At 35.2% G+C, this 18757-nt stretch overlaps 1 protein-coding gene across 2 annotated transcripts in view; it reads right to left on the reverse strand.

Moving 5' to 3' along the window:
* The window catches only part of FANCM (FA complementation group M), a 53643-nt gene that overhangs the window by 17541 nt on the left and 17345 nt on the right, over window positions 1–18757 (reverse strand). For both annotated transcript variants that reach the window (XM_082649118.1, XM_082649117.1), the window contains 5 exons: window positions 12650–12856; window positions 10909–11122; window positions 6956–7113; window positions 5700–5855; window positions 2045–3962 (listed from right to left, as the gene is read on the reverse strand). In XM_082649118.1, the coding sequence (XP_082505244.1) occupies window positions 2045–3962; window positions 5700–5855; window positions 6956–7113; window positions 10909–11122; window positions 12650–12856 (2653 nt within the window). The remainder of the gene's footprint in view (window positions 1–2044; window positions 3963–5699; window positions 5856–6955; window positions 7114–10908; window positions 11123–12649; window positions 12857–18757) is intronic.

An 18757-nucleotide genomic window follows, 5' to 3' on the forward strand; every position in this document is an offset into this window, starting at 1 on the left:
ATTAGCAGGCTTTGAGTACTAATCAAGAAACTTCGAATCTCAGCTCTGCTAGATTTTAGAATTGCTATGGACCAGAGATTCCTGTGTGCCTCCCATCACCCTCCCCCACTTTCAAATAAGCCATCTTGGAAGCAGATTCTACATGCCCAGTCAAGTCTTCAGATGAGTGCAACCCCAAGTGAAATCTTGACTATAACCCTAAGAGAAAGCCAGAACCACCCAGTTAAGCAACTCTCAAATTCCTAAACTACAGAAACTGTGAGATGTTATTTTAAGCCACTAATTTAAGGGGAGTAATTTTTTACACAGCAATAAAAAACAAATACAAACTCACAGAGTAAATTTCTCCTCACACTCTATACTAGTAAAACATCTACCCAGACAGATAAACTTGAATAAATCCTTTTTGTAGATGATCACTATATAATTCCACTCATTTTCCTTTTTTCATTATCTTCTATGGAAGCCATAGTTAAATGCAGGGCTCAGCTACAATAAGCAAGTCATTCCAGGAGGCTTTCCTTTTAACTGCTTTAGTGGTGTTTTAATCAACTATTACTGTATACATATATAACAAGGCAAATTATCCTAAGTCTTCTATTTCAGTTAAGTGGAATAATAAATACTAAGTAAATATTCCCTAATAAATTGTTCCTTAATGTATATGTATTCAGAATTATATTGCCCATGGTTAGTAGTTAAGTACAATGCTAGAAAAAAAGTTTTAATGCAAATATGACACAAAGAAAAATTATCTCACCCATTAACACAGACTTAATATAAAGGTGTTAAAGCAAATATTAAAGGATCACAGGCAACATACTTAGTAAAAATACACGTCAGAGTACCTCCAGAACTATGCAGAATAGTCAGTTTTGTTTTTTGTTTTTTTTTTGCGGTACGCGGGCCTCTCACTGCCGCGGCCTCTCCCTTTGCGGAGCACAGGCTCCGGACGCGCAGGCTCAGCGGCCACGGCTCACGGGCCCAGCCGCTGCGCGGCACGTGGGATCTTCCTGGACCGGGGCATGAACCTGCGTCCCCTGCACCGGCAGGCGGACTCTCAACCACTGCGCCACCAGGGAAGCCCCGAATAGTCAGTTTTTAAAAATCAACTGTATTTCCAGAACTTATTTTAAATAAGTTTTTATCTTAAATAAAACATTCATTAATCATGCCCTTGATGCTAATGAGAACAGATAAGAAAAAGATTTACAAAGGAAATTCTCATTTTACCCTACAACTATTCTTTTTCCTCAGCCATAAAGAATAAAATTCATAAATAGCCTGCTATAATAGTCTATACACAAACTAGAGTTGGGTTCTATAACAGGATCTAAAGGATACTTAAATCATTTTAATACTAAACATCTATTTTCTGGGTTTTCTGTAGAATTAAATCACAGAAATCCAAAGATTCCTATAGATCTGCTATGGTCTTATCTCAATCTTCCAAATACAGTCTTAGTTCTAAATTTTGCTATATAAATCCTCTACTTTATACTATCCCACCAAAATCTTACACTTTCCTGCTTTCCCTTTCTTTTCACCATTTTATAACATCCAAATTCCCTCCTGATTATTTTCAGCATATCCAAATCATGAATATTCCTGAGGAGCCAAAATGGAAACCTTCCTTTGAAGTCAACATTTCCAATCTAATCCAGTTCAAAATGTTTTCATCTTCTGAACCTCCTAGATGTCTGCCATCTTATTATTCACTTGGTAGTTATTTCCATGTTTTACTGGTATCTGAATGTATATGTCACACATTTGTTTGTGTTTTACAATAAAGAGCTAGAGCCAAATCTTACACTTCTACATTTCACAGTGCCTAGCATAATACCTTTCCTATGGCATACATGCCATAAGTATATGCAGATAAAATAAATACTGGATCAGTAAGCATCAATTTAAGAAATATATAGTACATCGATTACCTAATTCAATACACCATATACTGAGAAACTACATTTGAAAAATTATAGAATATGATCCAAAGTAATCATTCTAGAAAGATTTGTATTTTATAAAGATGGAATCTTACCTTTAGCAGAATGGCAGGATTGATGCAGATTGATTTGTTCCCTGCTGTTAGCCTTTTCTATAGAAAGTCCCAAATCATCAAAAGTTGAATTCAATGTTTCTTTGAAACTTTGTAGATTTATTTTTCCCTTATTGGAATCTGACTTCCTAGCCATTTCTATTCTCTTCTTAGAAAATAAGTTCGCCGTGTTTGATTGAGAAAGTGGTGTACTCATAACTTTCTCTCTTACTGGCAATGAAAATTGAGAATAACCAGGAGACATAAATTCTTTATTTTTTGTTGCATTCATTGGAAAACATGCAAAAGTTGGACTCCGCTTATCTTCACTTGATGGGTTAGTAATGGTTTCACTCGTAGAACTATCAACATGGTCTCTTGATATTACTGCTTGATTTGAAACATAATTCGCATCATTTATCTCCTTAATGTCTAAACACCCTCCAGATAGATCATCTAAAATTTTATTCTTATTTGTATCTGACGCATGTTCTAGTATTTCATCATCAGTATCTGGACTACAAAATCCTAAATCAAAGGTAACAGAAAATAAATCCTTAGAGCAGTCAAAACCATATTCATCATTCTTCAGTTTTTCCTCATGTACATCTCTCAAATCTTCATGAGATTTCCAACTATTCGTATCACCGATAATTTGATCTTGGGGTTCAGAATTATTGCCTAACAAAAGTTCATCAGAAATTAAGAACTGAGAGTCCAGTGCCATTTCACTTAGAGCAGTTTTGTCTGACACACATAAAGATTTGCATTTACTGTTCAAGGGAGGAAGGTTCACATCATTACACTCTGTATTAACATCCTCAAATAATAGCAAACTCTCATCCTGATCAGTATGCAATATTGGGAGGCCACTGTTATCAACATCATGATTCTTTTCTTCAACGAAATACTTTGGAGGGCCAGTGTTTATTTGAATATGATGGTTGGATACTAAATGTTCATTTTTAATATCTTTATGTACTTTATTATAGTAACAGAAGCTTGGTTCAGCAGAAATCTTATCATTAATTGTACCATAAAGGCAACTTTTTTCAGAAGGATGAGTAATAAATTTAAGTGAACTCAATTCTAAATTCTGTTGAGAATTTATAGTTGAATTTGACATCAAACAGGTGGATTTGTCATTTTGTAAACACTCTGTGTAGGGTACAAAAAGCAAGTTCTCAAGTGCAGAACCCTTAGAAATTTCATATTCCAAATTTGAGAGTGCACTAAGAGGCGGAGGAGAATGAGATAAAAATCTCTCTACATTAGCTAGCACCTCTTTTGTTAATGAATGACAATTATAAAATTTGTCATCTGTTCTAGCTATATAAAGCTCATCCTCAAATGGAAAAAATAAGCTAGATGAAAGAGATTTCTCATCACTGAAACTGTTATAACCAGAATCTAAAAAATTTCCAGTAAATGAACTAGTAGATTTATTTGTAAACTGACAATCTGCTAATAATCCACATGACCGATTACCTACATTTTCACTGATAGCACATGTGGCAGCAACTTCATCTGTATCTGATACTCTTTTATCATTTAGTAGGTCTACCTGAAAAATATTTTTAGCAGTAGAACTGCCATCAGTATCTAAAGGCCCCATAACAACCTCCTTATGTTCTTTTTTAGGTTGATCTTTTTTCAGTTCTTTGGAAGCTTTTTTTTTTAGAGAAGCAATTTCAGTTGGTTTGATACGAATTTGTTTAAAAATTTCAGCACATTCTTCATCAGATTCCGTTATTGAGAGTGATTTGCCTTGATTTATATTCTTTGTAAATGAAGATTTCTTGTTACTAGTAAAGATGCCATTGGCAAAAGGATTATATTCATTCCTGGGAGCACTAGATGTTGAGCTAACATCTTCCGTTTGTAAATAAGATTTAATTTCCAATTCATAGCTGCATTCTCCCTATAAAGAAGGAAAATGAAAAATTCATAGGAAAACAGAAAAAAAAAATTCTAAAGATGAGTTTTACTCTGCTAAAATATTTTCTAAACAATATTACATTATTCAAATGATCTTTTATACCTTAAAAACTTATTCCAAGTCAAACAAAATAGAAATGACACTACTGCAAAATTATCATAAATAATCTTTTATCAGTTAATATTTTTGTATTCCCAGTACCCAGTACATGAGAGACCCATGATAACTATTTGGAGAAAGTACAAATTAATACATAGAATATGATTATAAACACTTTTTTCACTTCTGACATTTAATTGAACAATTATTCTAATTTTCTAAAAGTAGATATTTAAGAAATTAATATATATAAATGAAAAACACACATATGTATGTTAAATTTACTCTCTTGATGAAGGTAAACTAAGAACAGCTTTTGAAACATCTGAAATAATGGTACCTGTATGTCTTCTAGGCTGTAAGCTAGAATATACTGTTTTTAACAAATTTCCTAAGAACACTTCTAGTGAATTTCCAAGTCTTACTTATCTCTAAATCTAAAACTACAGTCCCCACCATCCCTGACTCATCCTTCCCTCTTGCCCATGAATGCCACTTTAGTCAGGATTCTTCTACTCTTCAGGGACTTAAGCAATTAAGTATTGCTTATTGTATTTGAATAATAAATACAGTAAATATTAATGTGAAAATGTCTGTCTCCCTGCTAGGATATATGCTCCCTATAGAAAGTTTTATCTGACTTCTTCACCAATGTAGCCACAGGGCCTAGAACAAACCATGCCATGTAGAAGGCACTAAATAAATGTGTTACTTTGATGCATAGGCTTTGCTGGGGTCCAAAAATAATTACTTTATTTACATGTATTCATGAACAACAGCTAATAAAAATAGCAGCTACAATCTATTGAGTAATTACTATGTGCCAGTTTCTATTCTAATTGCTTTATGTGTATTAAGCCACTTAATCCTCACAACAATCTTATGAAGAAAGTATTATCATTATCCCCATTTTACAGATAAAACTGAGGCACAAAGAGGTTAAGTAACTTACAGATGCACAATTAGTAAGAGGTAAAGTTGGGCTTCTAACCCAGGCATTTTGGATTTCACACTCATGATACGTTCATCATTCTGACTCTCTCAAGGAGGAATAATCAGGAAACTGCTCAGGAAATCACTAAATCTCTAAACTACCACCAGGATAAAAGAGACATACCAAATAACCTATATGATAGAGAACATTTATGCAGATCCCAATCTAACAATAATCCTAAATTAGCTTTACAAACAGTTTATATAAATCATTAAATGGGAATTCCCTGGAGGTCTATTGGTTAGGGCTCAATGTTTTCACTGCTGGGGCCCAGGTTCAATCCCTGGTCAGGGAATTAAGATCCTGCAAGCCATGCAGCATGGTCAAAAAAAAATTTTAAATAAAAGAAAATTTTTTAAAATCATTAAATATATCAAAATTTTACTCTGATCTATCAATATTCACAGATGACATTCTTCTAACTAGGTCTACTTCTCCTAAGACAGAAAACTAGCTCCTCACTGAGATCACAAGAAGCTATATAGAAAAACAAAAATAGTCTAGCTATGATTATTTATAATAAATACTTGTTTCTTATAATAAAGACTTCAAATTAAGAAGAATAAAGATTAAGTATTCTAGTTTCACTGGCATACCAGCAAGAGAAAGTTACAGTAGAACCCTACCTCTTCATGTCTCATTCCTTCTATCATTTGCATAATGTTTACGAAATGGTGACATCGATCTGAATGGTCGACTTGATATGTAGGTAAAGGATGATCCTGCCACAGTCTCCATTCAGAGAGAGAGAGTTGATGAATTCCAGTGGTTGGTTCTTGAGTCTTGATTAATGATAAATTTAACATAATAAAAACACACATACTCAGATTTCACACACTGATTAAAAAAATACTTAATATACAGATAGCCTACCATAAATAATTTTAATTCATTTAGGTATTTTCAACTAAAATCTCAGGAGAAAAAAGAAAATACTTTTATAAAGTACAAAGATGTTCTTTTAAACACATTTTTAAAATAACTGTTACATGTATTGCTTTTAAAATTAGAAAGAAAACAATAAATGTCATTAAAAATGAAATACACAAATAAATAAATGTTATATGAGTTACTAGTTCGCCATATTCCTGTTTATATAGTCCCATGTTAAGAGCAAATATTTAAGAAAATGTGTGGCTTCAAAATTACTATTATGCTAGATTTATATTCTATAATCAAATAAAGAGGCAGTCATAATCTCTCAGTGATACTGATCCCAATTCTTCATGCCTACTGCCATTTCTCACTTTCCCTGTTAGTGAATAAAATACAAATTCTCAAGAGCCATATATTTCTAGCCCTATAAATCTTCCCAAAGGAATCTTCCTTGAGGTTGTTTTTCTAGTTCTCTAGGTTCATATGTAACCTTTAATCAATTCTCTTGACTTTCATTAAGTTCATCAATAATTTGTTCATAGTAAACAAAATAAACAAATCTAAGATCCAATTTAAAGTTTTACTGTAATTTCAAAACAAAAATTGAAAACAAGTTTGTACAAAGATGCTCATGACAGCCTAATTTTATATTAGTAATATACTGAAAATAATTCTAAAACATGACAGGGAAAGAGCCAAATTATGGTATATTGCAGAGCAACATAACAATCATATAAATTACACCTACACAGACATGTTCATATGCAGAAAGTAATAAGAAAAGTCAGAACTTATGTAAGTATATTACAGTCATGTAAAAATATATATACAATAATACAAGAAAATTAGTAGTTTTACCAAATTAGACTTTAATATTCTTTTTTACACTGCTTACATTCTTAATTTTTACATAAGTTGACATTCTGATCATGAACATTCATTCTCTTTACTTCCAAAGCTATTGCACAGTCGCTATAAAAAGCATCTGAAAACATGTTCAACTTACTGGTCTGTTCTCCTCATTCTGTAAAGATAGAAACTGAACTTGAGGCAATGTTATTTCCTTAATTTCATCAGTGTCTCTTAATCTATATCGTCTGTTCCATAATTTAAATTCTTCTTCTGATAAGAACCAATCATTCTTTGAATTACTCTGCCTCATTCCTATAAGTTTAAAAAATAATTGAAAAGAGGTTTAAAAAAATCTGCCAGGCAAACACAAAATATATGACATCAACTCAAACGCTCTACCTGTTTATGTCTACTCATCTCTGCTAAACCACTGATTCTATACCTTAAAATTAGTGTTCTTCATATAAAAACTCTGGTTATCACTTCCTGCTTCTACATATCTCCTAAACTTCTCTCACCTCTTTGAAAGTACTAGTGCACCCTTCCATCTAGAGCTAACCTTTGGTAATGACTTTATTATCAAAACATCATCAGGCAGCTAGGCTCTCAGTCCTGGTTTCTTTTGGACTCTCTCCATTTTGTTGTCTAAGACCTGGCAGGAAACAGATAACTCACAGATGAAAACTAGTATGATTCTAGCATAACATTATCGGAAAAGTTATCTGAAACTGGTGTGGGGGTGGGGGAGATGCCAAGACTAAAGTCTTAAATGGGGTGGGGGGGGGGTTGAAAGGGGATAGGAAAGACCTACTGCTTTAAATAATGACATAATAATATACTTTTTAAAAAATGTATCGTAAATTAACCCTTTTTTAAATTTCCATAATCTTTATGAAGGAAAACAATCACCAACATGGAAAGGATAAAAAATACAAACCTATAACTCTGGTCCCAATACAGATGAGGGCAGAAAAAAAAAATCAGAAAGACTACTGAATTAGGAATCAGGAAGCTTCTGTCTTAGCTAGTCCCAAATATTATATAGAAAGCTTTTATAAAATAAGGGGTTTGAACTAGGTGATCTCTCAGGTCCCTTTCAGATTTAGCAATCTGAGGAGCTAAGGCTTTTGAAGTAGAAAGGTATTCCATTCTCCTAGTCACTTTAAATAAACTCAGACCTCTAAGCCCAAATTAATTATATACTAATACACAGAAGATGACATTCATACACACTATCTTGGCAAGATGAATCACTGACACTTGAAAAATCAGAGAAAACGGTAGAAAAAAAGCACAGAAAAATGAACATGAGCTAACATTATCTCAACTTTTAAAAAAGGACAGGTTCTAGACTTTTACCATCCATCCCTAGTAACATTTTATAAACAATCATTAAACATATACATTTATAAAAATAAAATGATCACTAAGAAAAATGTATGCCAACCTAATCAAGTTTTTTTTTTTTGTTTTTTTTTTTTTGCGGTACGCGGGCCTCTCACTGTTGTGGCCTCTCCCGTTCCGGAGCACAGGCTCCGGACGCACAGGCTCAGCGGCCATGGCCCACGGGCCCAGCGCTCCACGGCATGTGGGATCTTCCCGGACCGGGGCACGAACCCGTGTCCCCTGCATCGACAGGCGGACTCTCAACCACTGCGCCACCAGGGAAGCCCCCTAATCAAGTTTTTTAATAAATTCAAGAGAATTCAAAATACATACTATCTTTTCATTTTAACCCAAAATTTAGCAAAGTCTTGTAAAATGACAGGTATATTCCTATTAAGTGGATTTGCATTAGGTTTAATAGGCATATCCGAAAAGCACTGATTAATGGCTCTGAGTTAAGGGAAAGAACATTAACAAATTTAAGTGAGTAAGTCCTAAGCAGGTGCCTAGGAGGGAAAGAACTTTGAAACTTCACGGTAATGAAAACCAGTAGAACAATCAGTTGAACAAACCTGAGAGGTACTGTCTTCAAATACATAAAGAACTGCCACCTACGTAAACCAAAGATCAAATCCACTCTTTGCATCTAGAAGCTGTTGGCAAAGAAAGTCGCCTGCCATTTCAGTAAACAAAGGATGATGGGGCCATCAAGCCATCAGCCACTGCAGCTGCCCCCAAGGGGGTTTCAGCATGGAGAAAAACAGGATACTGGCCCCAGATAGTTAAGATGTATATCAAAGGTATAATTTTAATGAGCCCAAACTCTTGCATCTTCCCATACATAAAAAAGCACTAAAATCATTAACTTGAGACGTCTGTTTTTTGTGATTAGCAGTAATCTTTTGATGCTCAACTACTAGGGTTCTTTTTCAGCAAAAACTCCTATATACCCTGGCTCCTCCTATACCTCTTTGGACCAGTCCCTCAGAGCTGTCTGAGAGGCTGCCTTCCTGGGCTACAGTCCTCAGTAATACCCCAAATAAAACATAATTCTCAACTTTTACATTGTGCGTTCTTTTTCAGTTGGCAAAGCCAAAACTAAATCAATGAGCAAAAGGTACAAAGCCAGATTGTTTTTTTCAACAGAGGGATTTCTTCTATACGGACTATTCAACAATGGAATGAACCCTCATAAAAGAATACGATTTCCATTAACAAAGATGTTCAAGTTGAGGCTGGATATACATTTAACAAGAATGCTACAGAAAACATCCCTACCTTGGTAAGTAATTGGACCAGATGACCCCCAAGATTTCTTCCAAATCTTAGAATATAATTACATGATTTTATGATTCTTTAAAAGCTTACCTTAAAGATTAAATAAAATTTTTAAAAAAAGTTTTTGTTTCTCATTTTTATAGTGCTAACAGTTCCAGATATTTTCTTGATATCACCAAAATCTCTGCAGTTCTTAAGCTAGCACTCTCATTACTATGCTCCCTGGCACCAAAGTATTTTTTTCTTACTGATTCAATATCACCAACAACTTAGTCTAACTTCACCACTATCTGGTGTAACAATAAATTGAAAAAAAAGGGGGGGGGGATTTCCCTGATGGTCCAGTGGTTAAGAATCCGCCTTCCAATGCAGGGGATGCGGGTTCAATCCCTGGTTGGGGAACTAAGATCCCACATGCCGCAGGGCAACTAAGCCTGCACACCGCAACTACTGAGCCCGTGTGCTCTAGAGCCCGCATTCCACAACCAGAGAGAAGCCTGCACGCTGCAACGAAAGATCCCACATGCCACAACTAAGACCCTGTGCAGCCAAATAAATAAATAAATAAATATTTTTTTAAAAAAGAAAGAATATTTTTTCCTTTGTAGAGATGGAAATAAACAATTCCCCCCCTCCCTTTTTCTGGGAGCAATTCCAGAGATACCTAATGTTCCTAAATCCTTTATTTAACCCTTCGATATTTATGCAAATCGTTGTAAAGGCAAAGCAAGCCTCTAGCCAGCTTTCCAACTAGAAATGATTTTCTTAAGGACCTAGGAGCCATCTCTTTGAAATGTAAACATCAAGGAAGATAGTGTCCCTATCTCCCATACACCTGCAGAGATTAGCCTTGGCACCTTTCTCTGAGTTGTCCTTATCTGCTTGTCATAGAGGCAGAGAAGTTTTATTATTTCTTTGGATAAAGGCAACTAGCTAACACAAATGGCTACCTCAATTACCAGGTGAATTTGGAATGAATTATGAAAGAACATATAGCAAATGGTGCAGTTCTCTTATATGAGGACAAGTTACTGTTAATCTTAAGAAAATGATGTAAAGGACTGTGACTGCTTGGATGAATAGGGTGGAATTTCTTTCTGTCTTTGTATTATCTCAGTGGATTCCTTACAATGCGCACTGTAATTGGCTTAATGCCTATTCAATAATAAAACTATTTTCTTTCTTTTCCACAATTTGTAAAGAGGATTCTCTGGGCTGATAAGATATTTTTAATTTTCCCAACACTGAGTTTCTTTCATTCTGTACTGCCAGTGTCTCCTTCCCTTTGCCACATTAATCATCTCTTATCCTTCTCAAAGTGAACATCTATAACAGCCTAGAATGTATGCTGAGTTTCTCATAGAAGAAAAATATCAATATGTGACCTGCTAATGAACAACAAGAAGACAAATGCATGTCTCAAATGTGAAAAATTTTATTTACCCTTCCTATAGGAAAAGATAGATGACTTTCGCTGCAAGTTCCGAGAAGGCTTGTCTGGTTCATAGACACCATGCGTGATGAACATCTTATGTAAGTGTGGATTGATTCCATCAGGAACCATTCGTGGACTTCCTTGGTAAAAATGAAGGACCTGCCTATTACCTGAAATAGCTTTATAAATACTTCTTTTGTTACACTGACTTTGATTATAAGTCTGCAAAAACAAATAAACATCAAATCACATTATTTCTATAATAATCACCAAGCCACGACAAGCAGTTATTATATTAGTCTGAGTTTATTCTAAACAGTAAACTCTGATCCACTTAAATACTTGAAGAATGGAATATCTGTTGTCTTAAATTTGAAGCCTATTTAATTAACTCTTGATGAAAATCATTTCAAAATTCATTATTATAAAAGCTTAACTTAGTAACTATATTGTACAAAGGAAATCTGTCTTTTATTAATATCTTGCTATTTTTGATTAAGTCTGATGTTTATACATAAGTGTCAATTGCTTTTTAAAAAAATACTATTCTCTTATTTCAGCTTTTACTTCATCTCTCTACGTGTCAATTTTCTTTACTGTATACAACAAGAAAAGCACTAGTACTGCCCTTACAGGGTTGTTGACAGGATTTAAACAAAATAATGCATTTGAAACATTTGCAACACTGTCCAGCACAGAGTAGGTACTCACCAAATGTGGGCCATTATGACGACTTAACAGATAAGAAAACTAACACCTGATATCTAAACTAACAACTAACAACTCACTTAAGGCAACTCAACTTAAGTGAGTTGCCAAGGTAATACAATTAGTTAGAATCCAATTCCACTCAGTGATAATACATAGACTTTTAAAAGCTGCCAGACATTTCATTTATTGGAATCATTTTGTAGATAAACTGGATGTTACATAAGAATATGCTATAATCACATGAAAAGTATTGGGGGGAAAAATTCATTTTTCAGGATGATTTTTAAAGGGTTTATAAAACATTTTAAATCCATTTTTTAAAACTATCACAATTAATGAAAAAATCTTTAATGTAAAACTATTCACTTAGACACAGAAATAGTCCCACTCAGTTACAAAAGTTAGTTAACACTTTAGTGTACATACACAAAATAATATTATGTATTGATACAACATCGTATTTAGGAAGACCTGTTATCCAAGATTACAACAAAGTATGAATATCATTCAAGTCCCTTATCACTTAGAATAGGCATCAGCAAACTTTTCCATAAAGGGCCAGAAAGTAAATATTTTAGGCTTTGCAGGCTACCCATTATCCCTGGTGCATATTCTTGTCCGTTGGTTGGTTGGTTGATTGATTTAGGCAATTCTTTAAAATATAAATAAAACCATTCTCAGCTCACTGTGGTTAAAAAACATAAAAACAACTAAACACAAAAAGCAGGCCTTAGAAGCACAGGGAAATAGTAACACAAAGTAATACATATTGATTTTTGTATCTATGTGTCTCTAAAATAATACTGAAGTACAAAAATGTGTTTCTTTATATGTATAAAAATATTAAGACTGAATCCAGTCAAAAATTCTCCTAATTACAAGAAAAGAACAGGCAGAATCTAATACAAAGGAAAACAGAAATCAATCACAATTACCTACAGATTGTTTGGACTTTGAATGTTAACAGATTGATACTTGTCTTTAGGCTCTGTTTCTCAAATTTCAATTGTCAAATTACGTTTCCACATGTCTACTTACCCGTTCTTCTCGTCCTTCAGCAAGGATAACAACAATCCTGCCTTGACGTTTGCGGCCAGTTCTACCCATTCGTTGCACAAGACGAATTGGGCTCTTCTGGGCATCAAAACATATTATAAGATCAACTTCTCCTATATCCAAACCTTCTTCACCAACACAAGTAGAAACCAATGTATTGTAACCACCACTACGAAATTGTTTCACTACCTAAAATTAAAATGATTTAAAAATAACTAGATGCAAGTATAAGAGAGTTGTAGATCAAAGCATACTCTTTCCATTTGTCCCTGAAATGAGATTCAAAATCAGCACCCAAAGTACTATCGAATAGGAAAAGAAGCGGCAAATGGCAACATAAGCCAAAAGAAATTCTGGTAAAATGCAAAGGGCAGTCCCAATTTCTTTGCTTTAATAATGGTTATGATTCCAAAAGGTTTTGCTAACAATTTACACATGAATGAGAAACCACAGATACTATTTTTAGCATCACTAAAAGGGGTGTAAAGCAGATAAGTGGCCCAGAGCAATTACTGTTATTTATCATGTCCTAGACCTAAATTTATTGTTAGTAAATTTAACAATAATAGTACGTTTAATAATTAAACTATTGTTAAAGTAAGATTGTTTTATTACTTCTAGAATTCATATTTTAAATAGAAACAGAATCATGGACATAGAGAACAGACTGGTGGTTGCCAAGGGGGAGGGGGGTGGGGGAGGGATGGAGTGGGAGGTTGGGGTTAGCAGATGTAAGCTTTTATATGTAGAATGGATCAACAACAAGGTCCTACTGTACAGCACAGAGAACTATATTCAGTATCCTAGGATAAATCATAATGGAAAAGAATATATAAAAAAGGAATGCATATATGTATAACTGAATCACCTTGCTGTACAGCAATTAACACAACATTGTAAATTAACTATACTTCAATAAAAAAATTTTTAATTAAAAAAATAGAATTCATGTTTTTCCTTGTATACTGTCATTCCAGTGAAGGGTAGCAGAATATGCCACCCCAAAATATGACTGTAGGAGTTTAGAACATGCTGCCCCAACCTATGCTGCTTTGGTATATTGATTATTTTGAGCTATAGGCACTCGAAAAACAGCAAATGCGGGGAGAGGCTTTCTCTGAACTCCCCTTATCTGTCTAAAAGCAGATCCTCCAGAAGGAACTCAATTGTCATAAATCCCCTCCCCAGGAGTTTCATCAACCAGGGAAAATTGACTCAACAAGACACTGAAAGTCCACACTACATCCAGACAAACTTTATCACAAACTATCATACCTCCCATCTTTTCTTTTAGGGCTCCATTCATCTTCCCTAAAAATCATTTACTCTCCCCTGTGCACCCCCCCTTCTCTTTCCCCATAAGATGATATTTAAATCTGTATTCTAAGCCACTTCAGGGAGTTACTCATTTTTCCCTCAGTATCTCCTATGCATACATGAGGTATACATGTTAATAAGCTTCTGTTTTTCTCTTGTTAATCTTTTATTACAGAGGTCTCAGCTATGAACGCGTAAGGGTAGAGGAAAAATTTTTTTCTCCCCTTCACCAGGATTTCTCTCTGATCAAGTTAATGAAACTACATTAGCATGACAATGAGTTAATGAAAAAGTCAACAAATATTTTGAAAAGTGTCCTTAAGCCTTATAAACTTAGTTCTCAACTGCTCTGAGCCTCAGTTTCCTCATCTACATACACACACACACACACACACACACACACACACATATATACACACATCAATGTTGCAGGTTTATGGATGGTGGAATAGTAGTAGTGGTGGTAATTAAATAAGATCATGGTCAATAGATAGATAGAGAATAGAAACAAAAATTAAATGATGGTATTCCAGAGGAATCAGTCATACTTTTGACTAATACCTTTATAAATGCCTATTAAAATGTAAGAATGCCTGAACAAAATGGCTAGTATGAAGGACAGTTATCAGACCTCATATCTAAAAAGTAAATTTCAGGAGAAAATATTAGGGGAGTATACACAAAAAGGAAATATGAACTCTATCAAAGTATAGAAATAGGGCTTCCCTGGTGGCACAGTGGTTGAGAGTCCACCTGCCGATGCAGGGGACACAGGTTCGTGCCTCTCCGCAACGGGAGAGGCCACAACAGTGAGAGGCCCGCGTACCACAAAGAAAAAAAAAAAAAAAAGTATAGAAATAGCTATGGACCCATGACAAAAGACCATAAAGTCGTTTCAAGCTCAAACATTCTACTATTCTATAAGTAATAATAATCATCAGCATTTAAACCTAGGTCTCTCTGACTCTAAAAAGCTATTATCTTAATCCTTAAGCTAGTTCTTTTGTTTAAAACAACCACTTTAAAAGTAGGATAATAAATATAAATTTATCACGTTAAACCCTCTTAGAAACCTTTCCAGTAACACTAGTCAAAGAGTTTTCCTTCAATATGGAAAAACAGAATACAGGGAGAACCAGTGGTCATAGTTAAAAGTTAAGAATAATTCATTTCCCTTTGTAATCTGTAATGACATTAAGCCAAGGAAAGACTGACCTAACATTACCTGTATGTAACTTAAAACAGATGTCCTTTTTGTCCTGATCAAAAAAAAGCCCAGAGCTAGAGTTGTAAAAAAAAAATTCTTTAATATAAATAATTAATAGATTAATAAAGGATGTCAAAGTAGCAGGTACAAGCTAAATTGTTATTTATTTGCCTAGGATTGATATTAATTTCCCTAGAGTTTGAAAAATAAATATGAACCAGAAGTTGTTTAATCAAAGAAAGGAATAAGTGATTAAGTAATTTCCACCAGGACTTCTTATAATCTACCGATCCTACCATTTTTTTGCTGTTTACACTACACTCTAGCTTACAACCCACTCCCTTGCTTCTCTCTCCTCCAATATTCCTAACTAAACTGCAACACTGATTATATCCCACTTTCCACTGGGTCTGTATTTACACAGTTGAATGTGGATGAAGGAAAACACCAACCATGCTGACTGGTTACACTTTAAACTCGTAATATCTCACCTTGAGTGAGCCCTTAGTGCTATCTGAAAATAATCTTATATTTCCCTAATCCATTCACTCTCCCCATTCTCCTCCTCACTCCTCTCTCATCAAACTTCCAACATTTCCTCCCCATCCTCACTCTCAGTTGGTGACATGACAAAAACTGAGCAATCAAAAAAGACTTTCCGGGCTTCCCTGGTGGTGCAGTGGTTGAGAGTCCACCTGCCGATGCAGGGGACACAGGTTCGTGCCCCGGTCTGGGAAGATCCCACATGCCGCGGAGCGGCTGGGCCCGTGAGCCATGGCCGCTGAGCCTGCGCGTCCGGAGCCTGTGCTCTGCAACGGGAGAGGCCACAGCGGTGAGAGGCCCGCGTAACGCAAAAAAAAAAAAAAAAAAGACTTTCCGCAAGGTATCACTGCCACATCTACATACCCACCTCTACCTGTGCCTGCATAGTTTACCTTCCCCTCCTATTGTTTTGGACAAACTATCCGTGTTCTTAACTGAGGTCACCCCCCATAGTTTTATACTAGATCCCATCCTTTTCCCTTAACTACTCAAAGATCATTCCAGCAATACTCTTCTCTCTGCTCTGTCATCAATTTTTCTTTCTCAACTGGTCATTCCTATCAGCATATAAGCATACTATTATGTATCTCAACATAAAACAAACAAACAAAAAACTACTTCCATCTCTGTGCTCCTTTTAGTAATAATCCTTGAAAGACTTGTATACTTGCTATCTCCAGCTCTTCTCAGTGGTGGCTTGTCCCACCATTCCACTGAAAATGTTCTTTTCAAGGTCATTTGTCTTCTCCTCTCTTATTCCAATAGTCAATTCCCAGTTATCATCTTATATGACCCACCAGCAATATTTATACATTTAATCACTTCCTCCTCCAGGAGATACCACACTCTCCTGGTCTTTCTCCCATTTCACTAGCCACTTATTCTGATTCCCCAGGACTCAGTCTTTGGACATCTTCTATGTCTTCATTCAACCCAGTCTCATCTACATGATGATGATTCCCAAATATATATTTCCATGAACCCATGAAGTCAAGACATATATTCAATTGTTTACTTAACATCGCTACTTGATGTTTAAAACAGTGTAACTCAAAGTACAATCCATGAAGTATTTATTACTGGTGCCGGTATTGGTTCACAAACTGTCTACTACCAGCTGACAAGACTACAAAAACTTTGAGTAAGAGTTTAGAAACTTGACAGAGTATTCCCCATCTGTTGACTCTAAAAAAAAATTTAGACGTGAACTTTGTTTTTCATTAAGCTTATTTTTCTAGTAATTCATTTTTGTAGTAATGTTCAAAGGTATCTGTGATGTATTGAATGGAAATAAACTGGTCCTCCATCAGTTTTGACAGTTTGAAAACCACTAATCTCATAGGCATGCCAAAGTTAATTTGTCCAAAACCAAGCTAATATTCTCTACAAAACCTGCCTTTCCTGCAGTCTTATCCACCTTAGTTAATAGCCACTCTTTTCAGTTGCTCAGGCCAAAAACCTTGGAGTCAGCCTTCACACTCTTTTATCTCATATCCCACTCTAATTTGTCAATAAGTCCTGTCAGCTTGACCTTCAAAATATATCCAGAATCCAATCATTTCTCACAACCTGCTACCACCCTAGTCCAAGCCACCATCATCTTTAGCTTGAATTATTCTAATAAGTCTTCCAATTGGTCTTCCTATTTCCACCCTTAGCCCCTATAGTTTATTCTTAAGACAGCAGCCAGTGTGATTCTTTTAAAATATCAATCAGGACATGACCTTCCTCTGCTCCAAATTCTCCAAGGTCTTCTTCTCACTTTATTCAGAGTAAAAGCCAAAGTCATTAAAATGGAAATGTAAGGTCCTAAAGAATCTGGCCCCCAACTTCCTCTGTGACTTCATCACTTGTTTCTAGATAAATGAATAATTCAATTACAACTATCTGCTTGAAAGCTTATTTCAGAATAAAACTCCTGTTATGAAAGCAATTATGTATAGGAGTAATAAAAAGGATTATTACCCTGGCCTACATAAAAATATTATTGATAAAAGTGAATAAAAGACAAAGTGAATAAAATCTATAAGGTTTCTTACGATACCTGACAAACCCAGGAAATATGACTCTGGGTAATAATGAAGTTGGCCAGAGACCAGGTTGGGGACTATGGGTATTTCAAAATGCTTGACCTCCTAGGTAGAAATTCACTTCATTTTTCACACAGATATTACTAATCACTAACATGATTATTAACGTTAGTAATAATCATCCATTAGATGCCTGAACCCTTTAGAGTACTTATTAGACTCGAGATAGGGAAAAGTGTTACATTCAGACTCAGGAAAACCTCCTAGATTCTCTCCACCAGATCCAGTTTGCTTAAACAGACTCTTTTGAGTACAGTGGGGACTGGTATAAGAAGTATTTAATAATAGGAGTCCTCATCTATTAATGTTGACAGAATCAAGAAAGGATCTTTCAAAATGAATTAGACATTAAAGACATACCTACTCAAGTGTAGACCTATAGCTAACCTGAAAAAACCTGTATACAGTTTATAAAAATCTATATATAGTCTAGGGCTTCCCTGGTGGCGCAGTGGTTGAGAGTCCGCCTGCCAATGCAGGGGACACGGGTTCGTGCCCCGGTCCGGGAAGATCCCACATGCAGCAGAGAGGCTAGGCCCGTGAGCCATGGCCGATGGGCCTGCGCGTCCGGAGCCTGTGCTCTGCAACGGGAGAGGCCACAACAGTGAGAGGCCCACGTACCGCAAAAAAAAATCTATAGTCTAAAATATCCCCCAAAACATCATAGCACTCAAAAATTTATGATGAATATTCAGAGCATACAGCTACCTTAAATACCACCATGGTTTCCTCTGACCATATTTTTAAGTTAAGATTTTTAGATAACAGAAAAAAGTGTAAGCTTATTATTTGTTTGGAATAAATAACTAAAGTGACTTAAGATAAATAAATAGTAAACACTTCTTGAAGGCTCTACAGTACGATTTCACTTAATGCTTACAATAGCTCTACAGGGTATGTTTACAGATAAGGAAAACTGAGGCACAGGAAGTA

This window comes from Grampus griseus (genome assembly GCF_964374135.1).
Source record: "Grampus griseus genome assembly, chromosome: 2".
Classification (NCBI taxonomy): domain Eukaryota; kingdom Metazoa; phylum Chordata; class Mammalia; order Artiodactyla; family Delphinidae; genus Grampus; species Grampus griseus.